This window comes from Medicago sativa, chromosome 4, assembly GCF_051527215.1.
Source record: "Medicago sativa cultivar Bolivia chromosome 4, Bolivia_mono, whole genome shotgun sequence".
In the NCBI taxonomy this organism is placed as follows: Eukaryota; Viridiplantae; Streptophyta; class Magnoliopsida; order Fabales; family Fabaceae; genus Medicago; species Medicago sativa.
The window spans coordinates 74,818,085-74,845,890 of NC_140752.1; the positions used below are offsets into that span (position 1 = coordinate 74,818,085).

At 34.6% G+C, this 27,806-nt stretch overlaps 1 protein-coding gene and 1 pseudogene across 1 annotated transcript; one reads left to right on the forward strand and one right to left on the reverse strand.

The window, feature by feature from the left end:
* Window positions 1-15,173: 15,173 nt before the first annotated feature.
* On the forward strand, window positions 15,174-16,956 carry LOC146931859 (uncharacterized). Its single transcript, XM_085707702.1, is given in 3 exon segments — window positions 15,174-15,298; window positions 15,300-15,821; window positions 16,869-16,956. Coding segments are annotated over 3 exon segments (735 nt in total).
* Window positions 16,957-18,451: 1,495 nt separating this feature from the next.
* Window positions 18,452-23,765, reverse strand: LOC146931860 (uncharacterized; annotated as a pseudogene).
* Window positions 23,766-27,806: the final 4,041 nt, after the last annotated feature.

Genomic DNA, 27,806 nt, shown 5'->3' on the forward strand with positions numbered 1-27,806 from the left:
AATGACTAATCCATATCTACTTCCATATAGGGATACAGTACTCACTGGTCCAAATAAATCAATATGGAGTAATTCTAAAGGTCTTGAGGTTGAAACAATGTCTTTGGTTTTAAAAGATGATTTCACAATTTTCCCTCTCTGACATGCACCACAGAGTGCATCTGAATGATAGTCAATGTCTGGTAGCCCTTTCACAAGTTGTAACTTACTAAGCTTAGAGATTAACCTCCAGTTAGCATGTCCCAACCTTCTGTGCCACATTCATTTCTTATCATTCACTGATAGTAGGCAAACCACCTTCTGATCAGCCAGTTCAGAAAAATTGATTTTATAGACATTGTCAACTCTCTTTCCCTTGAACACAATGGATTTGTCTTTCTTGTTGATTACTGTACAGTTGGGTTTTTCAAAAAGCACATCATAACCATTATCACAAAATTGACTAATGCTCAAAAGGTTATGTTCAAGACCATCTACCAACCATACATTATTAATTGAGGTAGAGGAATTACCAATAGTTCCTGTACCTATGATCTTGCCTGACTGGTTGCCCCCAAATTTCACATTTCCTCCCTCTTTCATTGTTAGGCTGAGAAACATGGACTTGTCTCCTGTCATGTGTCTTGAGCAACCGCTGTCTAGGTACCATGATCTTTGCTTTGGCACTGCTCTTAGACATACCTGCATCATTGACATTTTTAGATTTAGGTACCCATTGTTTTATGGGTCCTGGAAGGTTAGTACTTAAGGCTTTACTCTTCACTTCTTGTACCTTGTGCTGTGAGTTGGGTTGCTTCTGATTAACCATCACCTTAGGTTTTGGTACTTCAGAAGCAGTAACTATCTTCTTCTGAAACTTAGACTTCAGAACCCCAGATTTTGGTTTCACCAGACTCTGAGGAATAGGTTCTGATCTTTTCAGGATCCTGACCTTTGAAGTCTTGGAATCAGATTTGATCATAGCCTTTGACTTAGAGTTCTTTGGCGTTGAAGTAATCTTAGCCTTAGGACTAGAAGCTTCAGGTTCTGATTGAACAACAGTTTCCAACTCAGCCCCTTCTGGTACAAAGAATGTTTTCAGACCTTCCTTGATGCATTCACAACAAGATTTTAGATTGGTTTTCTCAAGTTTCACTTCTGGAAAACCAGTTCCTCTGCCATTGTTCTTGTAAATGCTATAAATCATAGAAGCTACTCTGCTTCTGTCAATGCCAGATATAATAAAATCTTCAAGAGCAATTTCATGGTTACTTAAAGGTTTTTCATTACACTTTTCTTGTAGCTTCTGACATAAGAACCTGAGCTGATCTTCATATGTTTTACACATGAAGTCAAAGCCCCTAAGTCCTTGTTCAGAAGCTTTCAGATCCAATAGAGTTGATTTTTGCTGTTGTACCAAATCAGCATATTTTTCTTTTAAATCCTTCAACTCATTGGTTCTTACTTCAAAATGTGTAAGAAGTTCTTTAAGTGACTCAACAAGTTCATCTCTGGGAATTTTGGAATATACCTCGTTTTCATCTTCTGAGTCTGAATCTGATCCAGCTTCTGAAGTTGCTGTTGCTATCAACCCAACAGCTACCTTTGCATCTTCATCAGCTTCCTCTTTATCAGATCCAGATTCACTACCCAAATCATCCCAGGTTGCCATTAAACTCTGCTTAATCTGCTTCTTGAGTTTGCTTGGTTTAAATGTAGACCTCTTTGACTTGTCCTTTGACTTTTCTCTTTGAAGATCAGGGCATTCAGCAATGAAGTGTCCAGGCTTCTTACAGTTGAAGCATCCCTTCTGATCTTCTTTCTTTGAGCTTCTGGAGTTACCCCTTCTGGAGAGAAACTTTCTGTTCTTCTTGGCCAGATATTGAAGTCTGTTTGAGAGCATGGCCATTTCAGCAGCATCTGGTTCAGAATCTGAACTTGACTGTTCTTCCTCTTCAGATTCAACTACTTTGAGAGCTTTTGATGACTTGCCTTTGGATGGAAGAGCTATTGATTTACTTTTCTTAGTAGACTCATGTTCATTAAGACTTAACTCATGAACTTTGAGAGAACTAACAAGATCTTCGACACTTAAAGTGTTTAAATCTTTAGCTTCCTCAATGGCAGTCACTTTTGGTCTCCATCTGGCAGGTAAGCTTCTGAGTATCTTGCTTACATGATCAGAAGCAACATAGCTCTTCTTTAGAATCTGTAGCCCAGAAACTAAGGTTTGAAACCTTGAGTACATCTCCTCAATAGTTTCATCATCCTTCATCTTGAATAACTCATACTGATGTACAAGCAGGAGAGCCTTTGCTTCTTTGACCTTCTTGCTCCCTTCATAATTTGAACAGAGAGAAGCAAACATAGCTTTAGCAGTGGATTTGTCACTCATCTTCATATACTCTGCTTTGGGTATGGCAGTGACAAGGGCTCCTCTGATAATATGATGCTTCTTGTAAAGTTTCCTCAGCTCTGGAGTATGTTTCTTTCTATCCACAGCAGCTCCTTCTTCATCAAGGACTAAATCACCAACACCATCTTCCAGAATATCCCATAATTCTTCATCCAGGCTCATGATGTAACTGTAAAAGTTGGTCTTCCACCAAGAGAACTCTTCAGCATCTCCATTGAACTTTGGAACTTTTCCAACACTGGTTTTCTTACTATCACTATAATCATGTGAGACATGTTTATAGCTAGTATCACTAGAACCAGTAGGAGGAGGAGTAGACATGTTTTTCTCAGATCTTTGACTGTTGCACGGTTAAGTGTTACACAACAGACCAAGGCTCTAGATACTAATTGAAGGCGAGAAAAACACAAGAAGGGGGGTTGAATTGTGTTTTGAAAAATTCTTCGTTTCTCCTAAAAACTGAACACACTGATCAGAAGCTAGGTGAGACAGCTTCTGAAGTGATAATCAGAATCTAAATGCAGCGGAATAAAACAGAGAGAGAGAAGAAGAACGACACAAAGCAATTATACTGGTTCCTTCCACAATCCGGAAGTAGTCCAGTCCCCCTTGCACTTCCAAGGAGATTTCACTATGAGTAATATCTGATTACAAATGCTCAAGCACACAAGCAAGAGACTTCCTTTGCTCAAGCACACAAGCTAGAGACTTCCTTTGCTCAAGAACACAATCAAGAGACTTCCTGCTCAAGCACAACTGCAAGAGACTTCCTAACTAAACAAAATTACACAGAAAATTGTTTAAGGTTGAACACTTGATATACAATCAGAGGTGCTCACAATACAAATCAGATACAGACTCAATGAACTTAAGAATTTCTAAGATATGACTTTGAGACACAGAAATTCTAAGTGAATGCAGAACAATTTCAGCAGAGGTTTGGTACTTGTGAAAATCTTGTGAGTCTATCGTTTAGCGTTCTTGCATTACCAATTCTCTAGGTCTTCACTCCTTTATATAGAGGTGTGAAAGAGACGTTATGAAATTGCCAGCACTCCAAAGAGTCGTTGTTGAAGCTTGATCTTTCACCAATGATCTTTTGCCTGATTTGGTTGTTGTCCTATGAAGAACCAATTTGAAATCCATTCCTTATCCAAAGGAACATCTATGCAGGCGAAGCTGTATTCTGGAGCTGTTTTCTTGTCTTGTAGCGTGGACACAAAACAGAGTAGTGGAGAACGTGGTTGTACAATTCGTACAAAGTACAATGTCAACGCTTTCGTCCAAAATGCAAGCACAAGCCTTCAAACACCTTTGAAAAGACCGTTGCAAAATTCCACTAATCCTTTGTTTGTGTTTTCGAATCCAATGGACAGCTTTTGCATTGATAATTCTTCAATTCTTGAATCTTTTGCAAATCCAGTTGAGATTCAGCTTCTGGTGAAATAGCTTCTGATGAGGCAGCTTCTGATGATGCAGCTTTTGATGATGTGGCTTCTGGACCTCTTGTCTTCAGAAGCACTATTCTTCAGGAGTGGCTTACTTCAGGAGCGCTATTTCTTCAGGAGCAGCTTGACTTCAGGAGCGCTTTGCCTTCAGAATCATCTAAGCTTCATTTTCTTTTGCTCTTTATTTGCTCATTCAGAACCAATGATGATGTGACTTTATAATTATGGTCCTGTACACTTGAACAAATATTAGCTTGTCCAATTTACAATTTTTAATACCTTGTTATCATCAAAACTTTTTAAGGTTCATTGTTAAGCACATTTTGTTCCAACAATCTCCCCCTTTTTGATGATGACAAACAAAAGTATTTAAAATTGATCAATTGTTGTTAATCTAATTAACAAGTTGACTTTGGGGTTCTGAGGTTTGTAAGCTCAGAATCTGAGGTTTGTAAGCTCAAACTCCCCCTGAGTCTGATAGTATTTAAGGTGAGGTTTGTAAGCTCCCCCTAAGTTCTATCCAGGTTAATTAAATTCATTTTTCGCACAAAAAAAAATCAGCGCTTAAAAACAAAATTGAATCATTGAAAGAATTAACTTATAGATAAGAAGAATGGTTCAATTAATTTTACTTGAATTTTGATACTCCTTCGTTCGTTCATAGCTTAAAAAAAATAGAAGTTTTTCAAAAAAATTCAAATGCCATTAATGGGGCTCAGAGCCTTTAAATACTTGTCACATATACTCCCCCTTTTGTCATTATCAAAAAAAAGAAAAAAAAATATAAAAAACAAAAAGAGAGTATACAAGAAATTAATCAAAAGAGAGTATACAAGAAATTAATCAGAAAAAAAATATATGAACATGAATATCAAAAATATCAGAAGCAGCTAAACAGTCAGAATCAGTAAGCATTCAGAAGCAAAGAGAATTAAAACAGAATGGTTTCAGAAGCAAGGACTAGGAATTCAAAACAAACAACAAACAAAAAGAAAAACACAAGGGTGTGCAACTAAGTGTTGGTTTGATGTTGTTTCTTCATCTCCTCCATTTCTTCAATCTTCTTCTGCAACAGTTCTTCAAGCTGTTGTTGCCTCTGGAGAAGAGCCTGTTCCCTTTCCTTAGCTTCTTGCTGCTGCTGTGCCATCTGTTTCTTCAGAAGCTTACACAACCTTGCTTCTCTGGTCAAGTAATCCGTTTCTAAGAAGAAAGGCTGGTTTGCCAGGAGCAGTGTAGAACTTCTTACTCTGAGACTCTGATTCAGATGCTCCATTAACTTCCTGACAGAAGCTTCCTTGCTTCTGATGCACTTAGCCCTTAAGCTTTCAATTAGCTCAGTTGCCCGGTTCTGAAGTGATGCCCAGGAGTCTTCATATGCACTTGTGAGATCAATTGTCCTTCGTTGATCCACAAGATTAAGCAATTGACTAAGGATTGTCAGAAGCTCAGAAGTAATATATCCAGATTCCAGGATGTTTGAGGGTGGTTGTTCAAGGATTTCAAGATCAGAATCACTGATTTCCAGATCTTGAACAGGGTTAGGAAGTGGAATGGTAAAGTGTGTTTGTGTGTTTGAAGATGAAGGCTGGTCAGAGGCAATGTGAGTGGTAGAGGTTGAGGCTTGAACATTGACTAGAGAGATGTCAACATCCATGGGAGTTGGTTGTGGGGAGTGTTCAATTTCAGTTGATGGTTGTTGTGGTGAAGTTGATGTTTGAGTGTTGAGTTGGGGGTCAATGGTAGCTGTTGGTGATTGTGGGGGTGTTGTGGGTTTTTGTGGTTCAGGTGTTTGTTGATGGGGGTTTTCTGAAACAACGTTTTCAGAAGCAGCTGCTTCTGGAGTTGCTTCAGAGGCCTTTTCTGAGGTAAATTTGTCTATGGGTAACTCACCTGAGTAATGGAGAGCAAGATTGTCTAAGACAGAAGTGTCTTCTATTGGTTCAGGTACAGATGTTGAAGAAGGTGAAATGGGGATAGAGGTGACTGGAATCTGAATTACCTGATCTGCAGGGCCAGCTTCAGAAGTGATCTTTTGTGGATCAGCAGCTTGAGGAACTACTTCTGAAGTTCCCTCTTCTGGAGCATTTTCAAACATGAGCATCATATCGTCTTCCTCATTGTCTTCAGTGGGCTTACCAGCAATGGCTCTTACTTCAGCCAATTTATCTTTGTAGAACCTATCACAAACTTCCAATCCCAAGGCCTTGAGCTTTTCATTTCTTTGATAAATGTATTGTGCTTTTTGTTCCTTTCTGTCTGATATAAGATCAGAAGCACGTTCATCTGCCATCCTTTTCCTTATTGGAGTCATCTCAACCATAGGACTCACAAGTTGAAGGGGAGCCTTCTTCTTCTTCAGCTTGGGATCGGCCTCTTCTTTCTCCATTTCTTCAAGAGCTTCCTCCAGCTGCTCTTGGGTGATTACCAAATCTGCCTTACCTTTTCTTCTTTTTTGAGGAATAGAGGCAGCACCAACCTTCTGCATCTTTCCTTTTTCCTTGATAGAAACAGGTTTAGCAGCTTCTGACTCAGTACTAGTTCTGGCCTTCTTTCCTTTAGTAGGAGCAGCATCAGATTCAGAACTAGTTCTGGCCCTTTTCCCTTTAGGTGCATCAGAAACAGCAGCTTCTGACACAGCAACTGCTTTGGTCTTCTTGCCTTTCCCTTTAGCAAGAGCAGCTTCCTCCTGAGACCTCGCATCTTCCTCCAAGACGTACTCAGCTACTGATTGAACTAGGAAATCAGAGTCACTTTCCTTAAAGATGGGAGGAAAGTCCCTGATTATCTCAGTTTCAGCAGTTGTCATCTCTAACCACTTTTCATCTTTAGGGGCTTCTTTGATGAACTTCATAGAGCATAAGCTCCTGCTACTGATAGTCCTTTCAGCAGTAGAGACTTCGAAACATCTATCAGAAGCACTCCTTGTCCTTCTTAAGAACTCCAGTACCCTTCCTTGATAAAAGATTTCAGACAGCAATCTTCCATAGGGTACTTGTTTTCTTCCTCTGATAGTGCTTTCATTTATGGCCCAGCAGAAATGATCCATTACATATCTTGGGAAGTTTATCTTTTCCAGAATAGCCATGAAGTAAATTGCTAGCTTCTGTTGATTGTTGGGTTGGTCAGATCCTCCTGCTCTTTGAAAGAAGCAATCATTACTGAATTTCACCAACATCCTGTTGTGAATCTCCATTTCAGAAGGCTTTGCATCTTTCTTCCCACCCAAAAGAGTGTTGTAGTAACCTTGTAGCAGGACATCTTCCTTCCTGACTATTTCTTGGAATCTTCCCTCTGCATTCATCCTACAAGCTTTAGCTATAACGTCCTCAGTGATGGTTATAGGAATGCCCATCACTTCAGACCTTATTTCTAAGCTATCAAATGATGTAGGATTCATATCCATGATCATTTTCCCTTTCTTTGACCCAGCTTGTTTTCTTACGACTTTTGCAGGCTTTTCATTGTACACTTCAGCTTTTAACCAAAAGTCCTTGACCAAGTTCACATATGTTGGTCCATTTAGCATCTTGAAATACTCAGACAGCATCTGAGTCTCTATCAATCCTTCCATGTTTACTTCATACTTCTTGAGTGAAGCAAAATCCACCGGTGACTCTACTTGAACTGTTAAGGATTCCCATGGAATATCCATAGTCTTCTCTTTGTAGATTGACCCAGATACTGATACGCTTTGCTTGTTTGATGTAGATTCTGAAACTTTTGAGCTTGATGATGCCATTTGATGATTGACGAAGATTTGAAGAAGATGAAGATTTTAGGGTTCTAAGGTTGAGAGAATGCGCTTACTTCGCAAGAGGTTTGAGAGCAAATGTGTTTGTTGTGAGTGAGTAGTGTGTGAATTGTCAAAGTGTTAAAAGTAAAACGATTGCAATTCAAAAGAGACAAACAAACATAACATTAATGACAAAATTGGGGGCGCGTGAAAAGTACTTTCAAAGCTATTAAATCATCATTGCCCTTTTAGTTATACACCAACACATACAGGCCACGTAAGAAGTTCACAGAGTGACTACCAAGTTAGTGGGCCAGAAGTTACTTTTTAAAAGGTAACTTCCAACGTTTCCACTAATTCAACTATTCAGAAGCAACAAATCCAGCTTCTGGACTTCTGATGCTGACGTCATCATCAGAAGCGAGTTTTCCTCAGAACCTCAATAAAGAGCTTCTGATGGACTACCGCTTCTGAACTAACTTCAGAACCTAAAATCCTATTCAGGAGCAAGCAAGCATTTAATCAGATACAAAGTGCATGTTCAAATTTTTCTTTATAAAATCAAATCTTTCAACAGTTAAAGGCTTAGTAAATATATCAGCCCATTGATTTTCAGTATCAATGAATTGTATATCTAAAATTCCTTTTTGAACATAATCTCTGATAAAATGGTGTTTGATTTCAATGTGCTTCGCTCTTGAATGCAAAATTGGATTTTTAGACAAACAAATAGCAGCAGTATTATCACAATAAATGGGAATACTGTTAGCAGTCATCTGATAATCTTCCAACTGATGTTTCATCCAGAGTAGTTGTGTACAACAACTTGCAGCTGAAATGTATTCTGCTTCTGCTGTAGACATAGCAATAGTTGTTTGTCTTTTGCTAGCCCAGGATATAAGATTATCACCCAGAAATTGACAGTTGCCACTGGTTGACTTTCTTTCAATCCTATCACCAGCATAATCAGCATCACAGAATCCAATTAGCTTATAATCTAAGGATTTCCTATAAAGGAGTCCAAGATTAGTTGTTCCTTTCAAATACCTGAAGATTCTCTTGACAGAAGTCATATGAGATTCTCTGGGATCTGATTGGAATCTTGCACACAAGCATACACTGAATAAAATATCTGGCCTAGATGCAGTGAGGTATAACAAAGAACCAATCATACCTCTATACAGCTTCTGATCTACTTTAGCTCCTTCATCTTCTTTGCTTAAGGTGCACGTAGGGTGCATTGGAGTGTTCATCACTTTACAATCTTCAAGTTTGAACTTCTTCAGAAGCTCCTTTGTGTACTTTGATTGATGAACATAGACTCCATCTTTGCATTGATTGATTTGAATGCCAAGGAAGAACTTCAGCTCTCCCATCATGCTCATTTCAAATTCATCCTGCATCAACTCAGAAAATTCCTTGCAAAGAGATGCATTAGTAGAACCAAATATTATATCATCAACATATATTTACACAACAAGAATATCTTTCCCAAGGGTCCTTCTGAAGAGTGTAGTATCAACCTGTCCTCTTTTAAAGTCATTTTTGATTAAGAAATTACTTAGTCTATCATACCAAGCTCTGGGAGCTTGTTTCAAGCCATATAGTGATTTCTTCAGTTTAAAAACATGGTCAGGATATTTAATATCCTCAAATCCAGGAGGTTGCTTGACATACACTTCTTCTTCTATGACACCATTTAGAAAAGCACTCTTGACATCCATTTGATATAATATTATGCCATGATTAACTGCATAGGAAAGAAGTAACCTGATTGCTTCCAATCTTGCAACTGGAGCAAACGTTTCAGTGTAATCAATGCCTTCTTGTTGACTATACCCTTGTGCAACAAGCCTGGCTTTGTTTCTTGTTACTTCACCTTGCTCATTCAGCTTGTTTCTGAATACCCATTTTGTTCCAATAATGTTCTTGTGCTGAGGTTTGGGTACCAGATCCCACACATCATTTCTTTGAAATTGATTCAACTCTTCTTGCATAGCTAGGATCCATCCATCATCTGAAAGTGCTTCATCAACTGTTGTAGGTTCAATCATTGAGATTAGTCCAATCATTGACTCTTCTTGTCTGAAATGTGATCTTGTTCTTCTTGGACTATCCTTGTTTCCAATGATTAGCTCCTCAGGATGTGAAGACTTGTGTTTGAATGTGTTTCTGGGAGGATCTGCTTGATGTGAGCCATCTTGTGCTTCATCAGAAGCAGCTTCATCTTGTGCTTCTGATGTGGGTTCAGCTTCTGGACTATCTTCAGACTCAGCTATCTGATCAGGTTCTGGAGTAGCTTCAGGAACCTGTATCTCTGCAGAACTTTCACCTTGCTTTGAAGTTTTATCTTCAAGCTCCTTGTCATCAAATTTATCGTGCATAGATTCTTCAACACAAAGTGTTTCTGAATTATACACTCTGTATGCCTTTGACCTTTCAGAGTAACCTAAAAAGATTCCCCTTTGGGCCTTGGCATCAAATTTCTTTAGGTAGAGCTTGTTGTTCAGAATGTAACATGTACATCCAAATTGATGAAAGTAAGAGATATTGGGTTTTCTTCCTTTAAAGAGTTCATATGCTGTTTTCTCCAAAATAGGTCTAATATAGATCCTGTTCTGAACATAGCATGCTGTATTCACTGCTTCTGCCCAAAAATGTTTTGGTAAATTGTTTTCATGAATCATGGTTCTGGCCATTTCTTGTAAAGTTCTATTCTTTCTCTCTACAACCCCATTTTGTTGTGGTGTTCTAGGAGAAGAGAACTCATGGAAAATTCCATGTTTTTCACAAAAAGCTTCAAATGGCTCATTTTCAAATTCTCCACCATGATCACTTCTGACTTTCAAAATTTTTGATTCTTTTTCAGATTGAATTTGAATGCAGAAGCTACTGAATACATCACACGCAACATCTTTACTCTTTATGAATTTCACCCAAGTCCATCTGCTGTAATCATCAACAATGACTAATCCATATCTACTTCCATATAGGGATGCAGTACTCACTGGTCCAAATAAATCAATATGGAGTAATTCTAAAGGTCTTGAGGTTGAAACAATGTCTTTGGTTTTAAAAGATGATTTCACAATTTTCCCTCTCTGACATGCACCACAGAGTGCATCTGAATGATAGTCAATGTCTGGTAGCCCTTTCACAAGTTGTAACTTACTAAGCTTAGAGATTAACCTCCAGTTAGCATGTCCCAACCTTCTGTGCCACATTCATTTCTTATCATTCACTGATAGTAGGCAAACCACCTTCTGATCAGCCAGTTCAGAAAAATTGATTTTATAGACATTGTCAACTCTCTTTCCCTTGAACACAATGGATTTGTCTTTCTTGTTGATTACTGTACAGTTGGGTTTTTCAAAAAGCACATCATACCCATTATCACAAAATTGACTAATGCTCAAAAGGTTATGTTCAAGACCATCTACCAACCATACATTATTAATTGAGGTAGAGGAATTACCAATAGTTCCTGTACCTATGATCTTGCCTGACTGGTTGCCCCCAAATTTCACATTTCCTCCCTCTTTCATTGTTAGGCTGAGAAACATGGACTTGTCTCCTGTCATGTGTCTTGAGCAACCGCTGTCTAGGTACCATGATCTTTGCTTTGGCACTGCTCTTAGACATACCTGCATCATTGACATTTTTAGATTTAGGTACCCATTGTTTTATGGGTCCTGGAAGGTTAGTACTTAAGGCTTTACTCTTCACTTCTTGTACCTTGTGCTGTGAGTTGGGTTGCTTCTGATTAACCATCACCTTAGGTTTTGGTACTTCAGAAGCAGTAACTATCTTCTTCTGAAACTTAGACTTCAGAACCCCAGATTTTGGTTTCACCAGACTCTGAGGAATAGGTTCTGATCTTTTCAGGATCCTGACCTTTGAAGTCTTGGAATCAGATTTGATCATAGCCTTTGACTTAGAGTTCTTTGGCATTGAAGTAATCTTAGCCTTAGGACTAGAAGCTTCAGGTTCTGATTGAACAACAGTTTCCAACTCAGCCCCTTCTGGTACAAAGAATGTTTTCAGACCTTCCTTGATGCATTCACAACAAGATTTTAGATTGGTTTTCTCAAGTTTCACTTCTGGAAAACCAGTTCCTCTGCCATTGTTCTTGTAAATGCTATAAATCATAGAAGCTACTCTGCTTCTGTCAATGCCAGATATAATAAAATCTTCAAGAGCAATTTCATGGTTACTTAAAGGTTTTTCATTACACTTTTCTTGTAGCTTCTGACATAAGAACCTGAGCTGATCTTCATATGTTTTACACATGAAGTCAAAGCCCCTAAGTCCTTGTTCAGAAGCTTTCAGATCCAATAGAGTTGATTTTTGCTGTTGTACCAAATCAGCATATTTTTCTTTTAAATCCTTCAACTCATTGGTTCTTACTTCAAAATGTGTAAGAAGTTCTTTAAGTGACTCAACAAGTTCATCTCTGGGAATTTTGGAATATACCTCGTTTTCATCTTCTGAGTCTGAATCTGATCCAGCTTCTGAAGTTGCTGTTGCTATCAACCCAACAGCTACCTTTGCATCTTCATCAGCTTCCTCTTTATCAGATCCAGATTCACTACCCAAATCATCCCAGGTTGCCATTAAACTCTGCTTAATCTGCTTCTTGAGTTTGCTTGGTTTAAATGTAGACCTCTTTGACTTGTCCTTTGACTTTTCTCTTTGAAGATCAGGGCATTCAGCAATGAAGTGTCCAGGCTTCTTACAGTTGAAGCATCCCTTCTGATCTTCTTTCTTTGAGCTTCTGGAGTTACCCCTTCTGGAGAGAAACTTTCTGTTCTTCTTGGCCAGATATTGAAGTCTGTTTGAGAGCATGGCCATTTCAGCAGCATCTGGTTCAGAATCTGAACTTGACTGTTCTTCCTCTTCAGATTCAACTACTTTGAGAGCTTTTGATGACTTGCCTTTGGATGGAAGAGCTATTGATTTACTCTTCTTAGTAGACTCATGTTCATTAAGACTTAACTCATGAACTTTGAGAGAACTAACAAGATCTTCGACACTTAAAGTGTTTAAATCTTTAGCTTCCTCAATGGCAGTCACTTTTGGTCTCCATCTGGCAGGTAAGCTTCTGAGTATCTTGCTTACATGATCAGAAGCAACATAGCTCTTCTTTAGAATCTGTAGCCCAGAAACTAAGGTTTGAAACCTTGAGTACATCTCCTCAATAGTTTCATCATCCTTCATCTTGAATAACTCATACTGATGTACAAGCAGGAGAGCCTTTGCTTCTTTGACCTTCTTGCTCCCTTCATAATTTGAACAGAGAGAAGCAAACATAGCTTTAGCAGTGGATTTGTCACTCATCTTCATATACTCTGCTTTGGGTATGGCAGTGACAAGGGCTCCTCTGATAATATGATGCTTCTTGTAAAGTTTCCTCAGTTCTGGAGTATGTTTCTTTCTATCCACAGCAGCTCCTTCTTCATCAAGGACTAAATCACCAACACCATCTTCCAGAATATCCCATAATTCTTCATCCAGGCTCATGATGTAACTGTAAAAGTTGGTCTTCCACCAAGAGAACTCTTCAGCATCTCCATTGAACTTTGGAACTTTTCCAACACTGGTTTTCTTACTATCACTATAATCATGTGAGACATGTTTATAGCTAGTATCACTAGAACCAGTAGGAGGAGGAGTAGACATGTTTTTCTCAGATCTTTGACTGTTGCACGGTTAAGTGTTACACAACAGACCAAGGCTCTAGATACTAATTGAAGGCGAGAAAAACACAAGAAGGGGGGTTGAATTGTGTTTTGAAAAATTCTTCGTTTCTCCTAAAAACTGAACACACTGATCAGAAGCTAGGTGAGACAGCTTCTGAAGTGATAATCAGAATCTAAATGCAGCGGAATAAAACAGAGAGAGAGAAGAAGAACGACACAAAGCAATTATACTGGTTCCTTCCACAATCCGGAAGTAGTCCAGTCCCCCTTGCACTTCCAAGGAGATTTCACTATGAGTAATATCTGATTACAAATGCTCAAGCACACAAGCAAGAGACTTCCTTTGCTCAAGCACACAAGCTAGAGACTTCCTTTGCTCAAGAACACAATCAAGAGACTTCCTGCTCAAGCACAACTGCAAGAGACTTCCTAACTAAACAAAATTACACAGAAAATTGTTTAAGGTTGAACACTTGATATACAATCAGAGGTGCTCACAATACAAATCAGATACAGACTCAATGAACTTAAGAATTTCTAAGATATGACTTTGAGACACAGAAATTCTAAGTGAATGCAGAACAATTTCAGCAGAGGTTTGGTACTTGTGAAAATCTTGTGAGTCTATCGTTTAGCGTTCTTGCATTACCAATTCTCTAGGTCTTCACTCCTTTATATAGAGGTGTGAAAGAGACGTTATGAAATTGCCAGCACTCCAAAGAGTCGTTGTTGAAGCTTAATCTTTCACCAATGATCTTTTGCCTGATTTGGTTGTTGTCCTATGAAGAACCAATTTGAAATCCATTCCTTATCCAAAGGAACATCTATGCAGGCGAAGCTGTATTCTGGAGCTGTTTTCTTGTCTTGTAGCGTGGACACAAAACAGAGTAGTGGAGAACGTGGTTGTACAATTCGTACAAAGTACAATGTCAACGCTTTCGTCCAAAATGCAAGCACAAGCCTTCAAACACCTTTGAAAAGACCGTTGCAAAATTCCACTAATCCTTTGTTTGTGTTTTCGAATCCAATGGACAGCTTTTGCATTGATAATTCTTCAATTCTTGAATCTTTTTGCAAATCCAGTTGAGATTCAGCTTCTGGTGAAATAGCTTCTGATGAGGCAGCTTCTGATGATGCAGCTTCTGATGATGTGGCTTCTGGACCTCTTGTCTTCAGAAGCACTATTCTTCAGGAGTGGCTTACTTCAGGAGCGCTATTTCTTCAGGAGCAGCTTGACTTCAGGAGCGCTTTGCCTTCAGAATCATCTAAGCTTCATTTTCTTTTGCTCTTTATTTGCTCATTCAGAACCAATGATGATGTGACTTTATAATTATGGTCCTGTACACTTGAACAAATATTAGCTTGTCCAATTTACAATTTTTAATACCTTGTTATCATCAAAACTTTTTAAGGTTCATTGTTAAGCACATTTTGTTCCAACAATATATATATATATATATATATATATATATATATATATATATACATACATACATACATATAGGGATTTGCTAGAACACACTCACTAGTTTATATGTGGGAGTGTTTTAGCAAGCTACACCTTAAGGTGTATTTAACTACTTTTTAGTTATAACTTGCTAAAACACACCTTCTAAAAAATAAGTGGGTGTATCCTAGCAAATGCCTATAGGAGTTGCTAACATACACCCACTTATTTTTTAGAAGGTGTGTTTTAGCAACATTCACCTTAAGGTGTATTTAACAACTTTTTAGTTATATCTTTGCTAAAACACACCTTAATAAAAACTAGTGGGTGTATCCTAGCAAACCCCATATATATATATATATATATATATATATATATATACATATTCAATTCATTAAAGGAGAAAATAAATCTCTGGCTGACTATTTGACTCGTGAATTCTTACAGGGAAATGACAACCCCTAATAGGGGAAGAAGCAGAGGTCGTGGCTCTGGAAGCTATGGCAGAGGTAGATGTAATAATATATTACCTTACCAGGAATCAAACATTCCCCTAATAGGGGATTGGACTACGATAACAAGGGTAAACATATTTTACCCAGAAAAAGGAAGAAGCATCTTCTTCAAAGACTTCTGATAAGATAATATCTTATAAAGAAGTAGCTATTAATGAACCTCTTCAAGAACAAATTTCAGATTATTTCGAAAATCCTGTTACTGAAAATATTTTTCATATTGAAGAAGAAGATGTCAAAATGGCCAATAATGATGGTTGGTTCATAAAAACCAGATACCTTGAATCAAGGGGATATCCTGGTCTGTCTGGAAAATCTAGACCTTATTTAGAAATTATTTTAAAAATCACAGAATCTGTGACTATCACTCATTATTATCATAATAATGATCCAAAAAAATTTATAAATTTTAGCAAATGTCATATTACCAAAATCTTGTCTCCCAAAGAATGGGGATTAGATCCTAATGGAGAAAAGGCTATTAAAATAGCCGATGACAAAATTATTTCTTTTAGTTATTGGGACTATGTCCAAGCTTTCACACAAGCTTTCTATTATCAAAATCCAAAGAATAAACATTCTTGGTTTTTCTCAATTAATCCTCAAATTATTAATAGACCCATACCAAATTGGTTTCTTGATTGGTGTACTAAATTTAGTCCCATTACAAATGAAATTTTGCCAGAAAATCTCTCAGAATTATATAAAAAATGGAGTGACAATAGTCCTCTAATTTCTAAAATTAGACCAGATAAATTAATAACTGGACAAAGTCCAATGTTGTTCTTTATAAAATTCCAAATACCATGGATATGGAGGTGGTCACTTATAGTGACTAGAGACAAATTCAATATTCCAGTTCTTCAGAGAATATTCTTTTATAAATGGTGGTCAAAAATGAGCACCGAAGATGTTCAAACATTAATCAAGAATGTTGAAAGTATTATTAAAGAAGACCAAATTAATAAAGAAAAAGAACAAAGTTCTCAGCCAAATCTTTTAATTCAAATGAAGAATTATTTTCAGAGTAAATATCCTAATGAAACTGAGGACCAAATCATGCTCAGAACTATGAGCATATGAAGCAGCAATTTTGCTCCACTTTTTCAATTTTTTCTAAAAAATACTTTAGAAACCATTTGACAAATGGAATATAATCTTTTTTCATACTAAGATCATTATAACAATCTTGTTTTATCTCGGCTAATTCCCAAGATTTAAAGGTTTTAAAATACCATTGTCTAAATTCAGAATATCTAGACATTTCAAACTCATCATTGATGAGTTTTCTAAAATCACTTCCTGGTGTAAAATCCATAAAACTCATTGGTCTGGAAGATGAAAACTCATCTCAGATTGAGTAGGAGATTTCCTACTTGTGGTATGTTGATTATAAATTCCTTGAGGAATTTTATTTTCACTTATTATTATATTTTCTACTGATTCTAATTCTTCTCTAAATTGAGAGGTAGATGCCCTAGACAAATTACTAGGTGCCGTATGAAAATCACTACTCTCATATCTAGAAGATAAACTTCTAGGAATTTTTAAACTTCTTCTAGGAGTAAATTTTACTTCTATATCTCCTTCAGTAGTTTGTATTATTTGATCTATATCCTTATTAAGAACAGGTTCAGGTTCAACTTCATGTTGAAGATCCCAAGTTTCAGGGAAGCTTATTTCATCCCATCTAATAAGTCTATTAGTTGCAACATTTGAGGTTAGAAGATTAGTCTGAACTAATGTTGTTTTTCCCAGAAAACTTATGTGTCTAACTTTGGGATTTAGAGTGTTAAGAACTTTGTAATAAATTCTATAACAGATAGCCATAATTTCACTACCTGGCTTAAAATTATATCCACTAGTGTGAATTTTTAATTGCATAGCCTCATAAAGATTCTTGTCCGTTAAAGACAGGGTTATATTAGGAAAAATATCAAAATAAACTGGTCCGTGACAAAGACTAGTTTCAATTAAAGCGGCTAGAGAGGATTTAAAGTCTTTACTTCTTCCATCCCTAACATAAGCCATTAGGCTAGCGTTTAAACCTAACAAAGTTAAAGGTTTAAAAGCTACTTGTATTAATCCTATATGTATAAATTTATAATTCTTAAAGGGTTTTAAATCCTCAGGTCTAATTAAATTAATAATCTGACTATTATCAGATACTTGAATGGTTTGCTCAATAGTTTTAACAGCAAAACGAGATAATATATCAAATTTCCCAAAACTATAAATTTGTTTGGGTGAAACGGAAGGTATAGTCCATTTATTTAATTTATCCAAATTTGTTGAATATTCAATCAAGTCTTCATTTTTAATTAAATTATCTTGATCATAATTATGATCTTCAGAGTCAGCCATTAAAATGATTAAGATAAGTTATGGTTCATTAAATACCATGATTAAGATTCAAAGAAATATGCAAATCTTATAAAAATAACATCATAAAGCCTTGTTTTAGGAAGTTTAAGTATCTTCTTTGTAAACACAAAGTGTTTAAACTATCAACCCGCAGGGACAGCAAGGATTTCTCCTAAACCAAAGAAGTAAGAATAATTTTAACAAAAAATTCTCAAGCTTACAATACATCTTTAAAACTCCCTCCACAGGGAAAAAGTGATGAATTTTTTGCGAGAATCATTAAAATTATTCTATGGATCTTTTGAAAATCAGTAAAGGCTACGATTTCTTATGATTGCAGATTAGATCGAACCTTAGTCATGGTGCTTAACTCACCATAACTTATTTAATTTAGCCTGACATATATAATATCAGAATATAAAGTAAAGAAATAAACTAACCTTATAGAGTACTTGAACGGAAGCAAAAGTATTTGGATGCAGAATTATGAAGACAAAGATTTTATTTATGGAAGTATTTTACAACGAGCGTAGTACTTAATGAAGCACAAAAAACCTCTATATATAGAGGGAAATGGTTCACTATTTGAACCAGTAAAACAAAACTATTACAAACGGTAACCGGTAACCAACGTGATTACAAAACGACAAACTAAAATAATTAAAGAGTCAATTATTGATGTCGGGTGCACTTTGTGGGACCCATCGATCACAACAACAAAATTAAAAACAAAAATTACAAAAACACTGAAAGAAAAAATAACTAATGTCGGCCACTGCATCTATCTCCATTATAATGGAATCTTTTGATTTTATTAATTTCAATTATTGATCTGGAATTTTCAACTTTATCATTGAGGTTCTTTGCCTTTGCTACCTTTTGAACCAGCCGTGTAGATCATGGCATCCCAGATATCTTCTGGAGTAGGTTCATTGTCATGCTGTGATTCTTCTGCTAGGTTAGAATCAAAAGATCCTTGTGATGAGGTTGGCATGGTATCATCCTTAGGAGTCTTGGTTAAAAAAGTGGAGCAAAATTGCTGCTTCATATGCTCTAATGTTCTGAGCATGATTTGGTCCTCAGTTTCATTAGGATATTTCCTCTGAAAATAATTCTTCATTTGAATTAAAAGATTTGGCTGAGAACTTTATTCTTTTTCTTTATTAATTTCTCCACTGGTATCAGAGCCTTTACTGATTTTCAAAGATCCATAGAATAATTTTAATGATTCTCGCAAAAAATTCATCACTTTTCCCTGTGGAGGGAGTTTTAAAGATGTATTGTAAGCTTGAGAATTTTTTGTTAAAATTATTCTTACTTCTTTGGTTTAGGAGAGATGTTCAAACATTAATCAAGAATGTTGAAAGTATTATTAAAGAAGACCAAATTAATAAAGAAAAAGAACAAAGTTCTAAGCCAAATCTTTGTAATTGTTTCTTATCATTAATGATATTTGGGAATTTGGAAGCAAATTCAATACTTCTTTGAATTGGAATAATTGTTCCATTATGTATCTCATGACCTAAAAACCTGATTTTTGTTTGAAAAAATTTCATTTTTGGGGCAGATAAGACTAGCCCATTTCTTTTTATAATATCTTTGAATATTTTCAAATGTTTTATATGCTGATCAATACTTTTGGAAAATACCAAAACATCATCAATATAAACTATTATAAAATCAGAATAAGGATTGAATATATCATTCATAGTGTTCTGAAATTCAGAAGGGGCATTTTTAAGCCCAAAAGGCATGACAAGCCATTCAAAATGCCCAAAAGGGACAGTAAAGGCTGTTTTATATCTATCAGATTCTTTAATTTGAATCTGCCAATACCCAGACTTCATATCAAATTTAGAAAAGATTAAAGCAGTGCTTAATCTATCTAATAAATCCTTTTTATTTGGTATTGGATATCTAATCCATTTTAACACTTTGTTAAGAGGTTTGTAATTTATGACTAACCTAGGAACTCCACGTTCCTTTTCTGCTGCATTGTTAACATAAAAAGCTGTACAACTCCAAGGAGATTTAGATTTTCTAATTAATTCTTTATCTAAAAGGGTTTGAATTTCCTTTTTACAAAGATCAAGATAATCTTGGTTCATTTGAGCTGGTCTAGCTTTAGTTGGTATTTGACTTTCATTAAAGTCATCAACATAGGGTAAGGATACAACATGCTTTTTTCTATCCCAAAAAGCATTAGGAAGGTCATTACAAACTTCATTATGAAATCGCTGCTCAATAGACTTGATTTGTCATTTTACTTCATCTCTATTGAGTTGATCGTTAATGTTAAGGAAATTAACTTCTTCCTTAAGAAAACATAATTGTTTTTCTTTTTTAAGTAAAATGTTTTTTACCTCATTTAACATCTTAGTTTGAGGATCGGTGATGAATTCAAAAATTATTTTTTTATTTTTTATAAAAGTAGTAATTCCCTTTTGGTCAATATTGATAATAGGCATAATATTATTTAAAAAGGGAGTACCTAATATTACTCTGTGAGTTAAATTTTTTATTAAAATAAAGTGAGTTGGTAAACAAATATCTTGATTACAAACATAGGTGTTAGTTAATTTATATTTAACCTGGAGTTTATTACCTCCAGCATGAGTAATGGACCGAGCAGTTTTCTCAAAATATTTGGTTGGAATAATTCCCTCTTGGATGCAATTAAGATCTGCACCACTATCAATTAAGGCTATTTCATCTTCAAGAATGAATTCCTTGTTAATGACTAGAGTAATTTTAACAAACCATTTTTGTGAAGTTACTCTTTCTAAAAGGTTTAAATAACCCTTCTCAGGATTCTTATCATCAGATGCAATTTCATCTTCAGAAATATTAGTATTTTTAATATTTTCTAAAACACTAATTCTTTGAGATAATATATTATTATCTCTTTTAATTTGAGTAATTTCAGTTTTTAAGAGATTTATTTCTCTTTTTAAATCAGTAGTAGAAACAGGAATTTCCTTTATATTAGACTGATGAAATCTCGATAAGACTTCACTTAATTGATAGGGCGCTTCTATAATTAGAGGCGTTTCCTTTTTAGAATGTTCCTTTATAAGGAATTCAATCATCTTTCTTTTCAGATTATTATCTGAAATTTTTTCTATAGCTTTTATAGCTTCATCATGTTCTTCAGTAAGAACATTTAATCCATTCATTTCAACAATGGCTTTCCAATAATCACATTGACAATCATTATTATTATTTGAATTATCAGAGTCTGAAGAGGATTCATTGATAACTTCTATATCATAATCTGAGAAGTTATTATCACTGTTTTCACTATCAGTATTGATAAGAAGAACTTTTTTTAATTGAATACGAAGATTTTCATCATTAATTTTATTGAGAGCCTTTTTTGTCCAACGTTGGTTCGCATAGTGGCCAAATTTACCACATTTATGGCAAGTTATATCCATGTTCTTGGCTTTCCTTTTTCTAGTGTCCTTTTTAGGATTATTTTCTTTGAATTTGTTTTTAGAAAAATTCTTTCTATGTTTATTTCTCTTCTTATGAGATGATTTATAAATTCCTTTATTATCTCTATGTGATTTTTTACTAGAAATTTTTTCTTTTCTCTTACTTTTATTAGTAGGAGGTTTTCCTAAATCAAAAGCAAATTGTTCACAGAATTCTCCTATTTGGTGTTTTTCTGTTAATTTTTGCTTTTTTAATTGATTTTTTAACTTTATATCATTACATAAAGTTAATCCTTCATTAATACATGTACTAATAATTTGGCCATAAGTTAAATATGGGTAATTAATATTTATACCGTCATTTTTATTTCTTAATGACTGCCTAATTCTTTCGGCAAATAAATAGGGAAGACCATCTACAAACTTATTTCCAATGGTCCGCATGAGGATTTTTTAATTGAAAGACTCTGGATAAAAAAGTATCCTTATACCATCTAAAATGAGTTAAAGATGGACACCTCAAATTTTGAAGAAGAGTACTAAGTTTTTCTGCTATAGGAATATTAGATCCTACAAAATGATGAAGTATAGCAAGACACAAAGTATAAACTGCATCTTCTTCTTCTGTATTAATAGTAGCCGGATTATTACTAGGTCCTTCTACTTTAACAATAATTTTTTTATGTTTGAGAACTTCAAGCCTCTGATCTTCATTGAGATAATGGTCCCACCAACCTCTTAATTGACCTACAAATCCCGTTACAATAAACTGGGCTATGGAACTATCAAGGTTTCCTTGTTGTTTACAAACAGTAGAATACATGATCATACAATGTATAACTGATGAAGTAATTTTGCATCAAAAACAAGATAAGTATTTGTATCGTCTCCACAGGGATTAGTGCGACATCACAGATATTTCAACATCAAATATCATTCTAAGTAAAAAGGGTGATTGTTTGTTTGAATTTACAACTATGTTAACTAAATGCAAAAAGTAAAAGATGAGATTAATAAGGATTGAAACTTGTTAGGAGTAGCGTTCCTTAACCAAGCGTCACACGTAAACTAATGATCCATACGAATTCTAGCTTTATAAACAACATTATCACAATCAATTCTAAACTATCCTTCGTGTCCAAAGCGATATAATTAATTCTAAGGTATCGTTTAAACATTCGTGTCCAAATCCCTTAAACGATAACAAAGTCGATCGAATAACCTAATCGACCGTGTCCAGCCTGATTAAGTATCCGAAAGCATTTAACTCTTGATTATGGTGATTATCACAAGATTAACAAACTTGTCAAGAATGATAGAACCTAAGATATATTGCTACTCTAGCTCTAGATTCAAGAGTTTGTGTCCAAATCATCTTGAATCTCATTGAAAGCATTACTACAAGAATAACAACAATATTGAATATAAATTGCTAGAATCATATTTTGCAAGATCAAAAGATTACATGTTAGCAAGAATCAAGTACCTCTCATCCCAACAAAGAGTGTTTAGCTACACATCATCATGGAAGCCTTGCAAGGATGGATTGAAAAGGAAGGAACCATTACACTTGTGATGTCTCAACAAAGGAATAAGGATCCAACTTCCAAAATCACTCTCACTTCATATGATCTACCCTATTTTCTCTCTAAGATATTACAATGAAAACTAAGACAAAAGCTATGAAAAACTCCCTAAGTTACTATCTAATATGAACTATTAATATATATAATAAAGCAAGCCCAAAATATCTAAAAATAATATCTAACATAATATCTAAAATAATATCTTACATAAATATCTTACATAACTAGCAAGTGGGCCACTTGAGTGAGCCTAAACTTCTATTTTAAAGGGCTAAGTTTTTACACCTACGCTAATAGCGAAATATACGCTATTAGCGTGGTTGGTCGGCCTAAGTTCTGGCCAATTGCAGTGTGCCACGTTGGTCCTTGCCCTATTTCTTCACCCTTGCTACGCTAATAGCGTCGTCCTCTGGAACCTTTACGCTTATAGCGTAGATCACGCTAATAGCGTGTTTCTTCAAATCCAGTTTTTGCTTCGCTCCAGCTACGCTAATGGCGTGGATGTCTGGACCAATTACGCTAATGGCGTATTTGTCGCTAATAGCGACGTTCTTCAAAACCAGCCTCTGCTAATTTGCACTTTTCATGATTTTTGGTCTTTGCTCTGTGTCTTGGGGTAAATTCCTGCATAAAAGGATAGAGTAAGACATATAAAGCGTAATAAGGCATTTAACGCTTATTTCTCGGCTTTTCCTTCAATTACTTGCAAAGCAAGCAACAAAAAGTGCTTAAAATATAACATGAATTTAACACTTTTATGACATTCATCAATAACATCAAGAATTTGCTTTTCATTTAACCCATCAATATTCCATTCATAAATGGATTTTCCAGAATAAGAATTTTGATAAAATTCATTTTCTTCAAAAAGAAGATCTTGAGGTGAAGGCCTCTTGTAGTAATACTTCTCTAAAGATTTAGAAGTATAAATTGGATTTATTTCTGCTTCGTTAAGGTCTTGATTATTGAACATAGCAGTAAGTTGGTCAACATCACCAATTTCACTCTCATTATTACTACTTTCATTATTACTGGAAGTATCAGAAATATCAGAAGTATCCTTTTGAGATACCATATTTATTTTTAATTGACTAAGTTTTCGTTCAAGAATTTTAACAAATTCATCACTTTCTTTTTCCATTTTAAAATCCTTTATATTAATAGGTGGTTGAATTACAGGAGCATCACTAACGGAGGTAGAAGAACTAGGAAAATCAAAAGATTTATTTTCTGTTTGAATTATGTGTTTTTCAAAAAGATTATTTAAATTACTTAATTCTTTTTCTAAAGAAATAAGTTGGTCTCCTATACGAGTAAGGAAAGCATTAGCATAATTTTGATCTCTAATTATAGGATTTAGCTCTTGAAGGGTAACTTGATTATTACCAATTTTTTGACAGATGTAAGCAGTAGCTTCAACTTTTTTCCCTAAACTTGTGCATTGTTCAGGAGGAAAGGGAGACTCAACAATTTCTCCACTAGATAGAGTCCAATATATATATTACACTCATTAGTTTCTATCAATGAGTATTTTAACATGTATCTTATGACGTATTTAACCACTTTTTAGGTATTATTTACTAACATACTCCTAAAAAAATAAGCTGATGTATTCTAGCAAATACTTGCAGAAGAAGCTCTTAAACTACACCTACTTAATTTTTAGAATAAATGTTTTAACAGCATGCACCTTAACCTGTATTTAACCGCTTTTTAGTTATAACTTGTTAGAGCGTCGGAGGCCTAGACTTGGGATGCGACAGTCTAGGGTCCCAAAAAAAATTACATTTTTTTTAATTATAACAAAAAAAGACATTACACGCTTCACTCTCAGATCAACAAAAAAGGTGTTGCCTCACTTGTCTATTCAAACAAGGGATAAATGGTGTTTATCCAGTGTCATTTTGGTGAGTTTTAGTTTACCCTCCAATATATATGTAAAAAAAAAAAAAAACTTTGGATTCTAATCTTGTATTTGAATTTTTTTTAGTTTTAGACCCTTGTGAATTTCGACCGTACAAAATAAGTGATTAGTAGGAGGTAAACCAATATTCAATCAAAATAGATGATTAGTAACTCGCCCAAATGACAAGAGATTAAACACCATTTAAACCACTCGCCTAATTTAATCACATGTTATTTGGTGGTAAACCAAAATTCAATTCAAATTTTTTTTTACGGGAGTGTAAACCTAAACTCGACCAAATGACATGAGATTAAACACCATTTAACCCTTCAAACAACATCTTCCTCTATTCAATCGGTCTCAACATCGTTGCCTTCAAACCAAATGTCACCTTAAAAAATTGTTTATTTTTATGTTTTATGTTCCAATTAAATCAGCCTCGTTGCCTTCAAACTACTTCTTCATTCAAGATCCCCTTTCAAATTTCTATGTTATATGCTCTGATTCATCAATTTTTAAGGTATAATGTTTTTTAGGTTATTTACCATAAATTTATTGATTCTACTAGACGCACGGGTTTTCTCGACTATAATAGAGATAAATAAGTAATCTTTAACCCGTAAGATCATTGATATGGTAGAAAATATTTTCTTAAAAAAAAGGCAAGCGGATAGGAATGAAATTGGTGTGCAATGCATTTTTTAAGATGGAATTTGTTAGGTTAAATAATTGCAAACCTAATAAAGCAAATGAGCGGGGGAAAAAATTAGGTTAAGTTGCTGCAAACGTAACAAAATTAATAAATAAGGATGTAATAAAAAAAGCATGAAATTAAAAAAAAAATCAAAAAAAAAGTATAAAATTCTTGACCAAAAAAAAAGTATAAAATAGAAGGATCATATGTGATCATTGATATGGTAGAAAATATTTCTTCAAAAAAAAAAAGGCAAGCGGATAGGAATGAAATTGGTGTGCAATGCATTTTTTTAGATGGAATTTGTTAATTTAAATAATTGCAAACCTAATAAAGCAAATGAGGGGGAAAAAATTAGGTTAAGTTGCTGCAGACGTAACAAAATTAATAAATAAGGATGTAAAAAAAAAAGGCATGAAATTAAAAAAAATCCAAAAAAAAAAGTGTACAATTCTTGACAAAAAAAAAGTATAAAATAGAAGGATCATACATGATCATTGATAGAGTAAATTGCATTCACCTCCCTCCAGGTTTCTTTAAATTACACTCACCTCCCCTCTAGTTTTTAAATAGACACATACCTCCCTTATTTATCTTTGCAAATGACAGAAACCCCCTCCCACTTTAACACCGTTATTCTTCTGTTAAAACCAAAACATTCCCATTTGTTTCCTTTATCTACCACCATTACTTCCTCGACGGCACTGTCATCGTTCCTCCCCTTTGTGTGACGGTGTAGATGGTTTCTTCTCCGCTAACATTGTCATCAGCATCCGAATAACACCCATTGAAAGAGATTCGTCGAGGTTGTCATTGTCCGTTTCCGACGGAGATATATCGGTACCGTCAGTGTCATTTTCTTCGTTGAAATCATTGCTACGGTTAGGTTACACTTCCATCCTAGACAAAATTTAATAAAAAGAAAATAAAAAATTCAAGCGAGACCCATTAAAGAATGATCGAAACCCAAATTTATAAGTAAAAATTGTGTCTGTTTTGCAGAGAAGATGAGCTTTTTTTTTGGTGTACTGTGCGTTTTGCAGAAGAAAAAAAAACTAATGTTTTAAGTTTTAACCTTTGGTGTTTTGAATGTCACAATGTTTCCTAGCTATCTTGTTTGGACGAATCAGTTTATGAATATATATCAATTCAAAAATGTTTTTTTTTCTTTCCATTTTGTCATTTTCTGTTAATAGGAGGATTATAAAAGGATGGATTTTGTTCTATTATGGAGAATGACGAAGAAGCAAATCAAATTATTGGTAATGAATTAATTTTGGAAATACAAAAATGGTAGCTGTAAAGTTGCTAACGGTGGTAACAGAGTTAACACATGAGGGGAGGTTGTTGTTTTTTTCAAACTAGAGGGGGTGAGAGTGTCTTTGAATAAAACCTCGGGGGAGGTAAATGTAATTTTCCCTCATTGATATGGTAGAAAATATTTTCTTCAAAAAAAAAAAGGCAAGCGGATAGGAATGAAATTGGTGTGCAATGCTTTTTTTTAGATGAAATTTTTTAGGTTAAATAATTGCAAACCTAATAAAGCAAATGAGCGGGAAAAAATTAGGTTAAGTTGCTGCAGACGTAACAAAATTAATAAATAAGGATGTAAAAAAAAATGCATGAAATTAAAAACAAATCCAAAAAAAAAAGTGTAAAATTCTTGACAAAAAAAAAAGTATAAAATAAAAGGATCATACATGATCATTGATATGGTAGAAAATATTTTCTTCAAAAAAAAAAAGGCAAGCGGATATGAATGAAATTGGTGTGCAATGTATTTTTTTAGATGGAATTTGTTAGGTTAAATAATTGCAAACCTAATAAAGCAAATGAGCGGGAAAAAATTAGGTTAAGTTGTTGCAGACGTAACAAAATTAATAAATAAGGATGTAAAAAAAAAGCATGAAATTAAAAAAAATCCAAAAAAAAAAAGTGTAAAATTCTTGACCAAAAAAAAAGTATCAAATAGAAGGATCATACGTGATCATTGATATGGTAAAAAATATTTTCTTCAAAAAAAAGGCAAAGCAGATAGGAATGAAGTTGGTGTGCAATGCATTTTTTTAGATGAAATTTGTTAGATTAAATAATTGCACACCAAATAAAGCAAATGAGCGGGAAAAAATTAGGTTAAGTTGTTGCAGATGTAACAAAATTAATAAATAAGGATGTCAAAAAAAAGGCATGAAATTAAAAAAATCCAAAAAAAAAGTGTAAAATTCTTGAACATAAAAAAATATAAAATAGAAGGATCATACGTGATCATTGATATAGTAAAAAATATTTTCTTCAAAAAAAAAAAGGCAAGCGGATAGGAATGAAATTGGTGTGCAATGCATTTTTTAGATGAAATTTGTTAGGTTAAATAATTGCAAACCTAATAAAGCAAATGAGCGGTAAAAAATTAGGTTAAGTTGTTGCAGACGTAACAAAATTAATAAATAAGGATTTCGTTGATTGTTATTTATAATGATTCTGATTCCACGGAATTTTGTTTAATATTGTTGTTCTATTTATGATGAGTTTGAATCTTGTTGCATAATGGTTCAACAATTTTGTTCTAATAATTGATTTTTTTA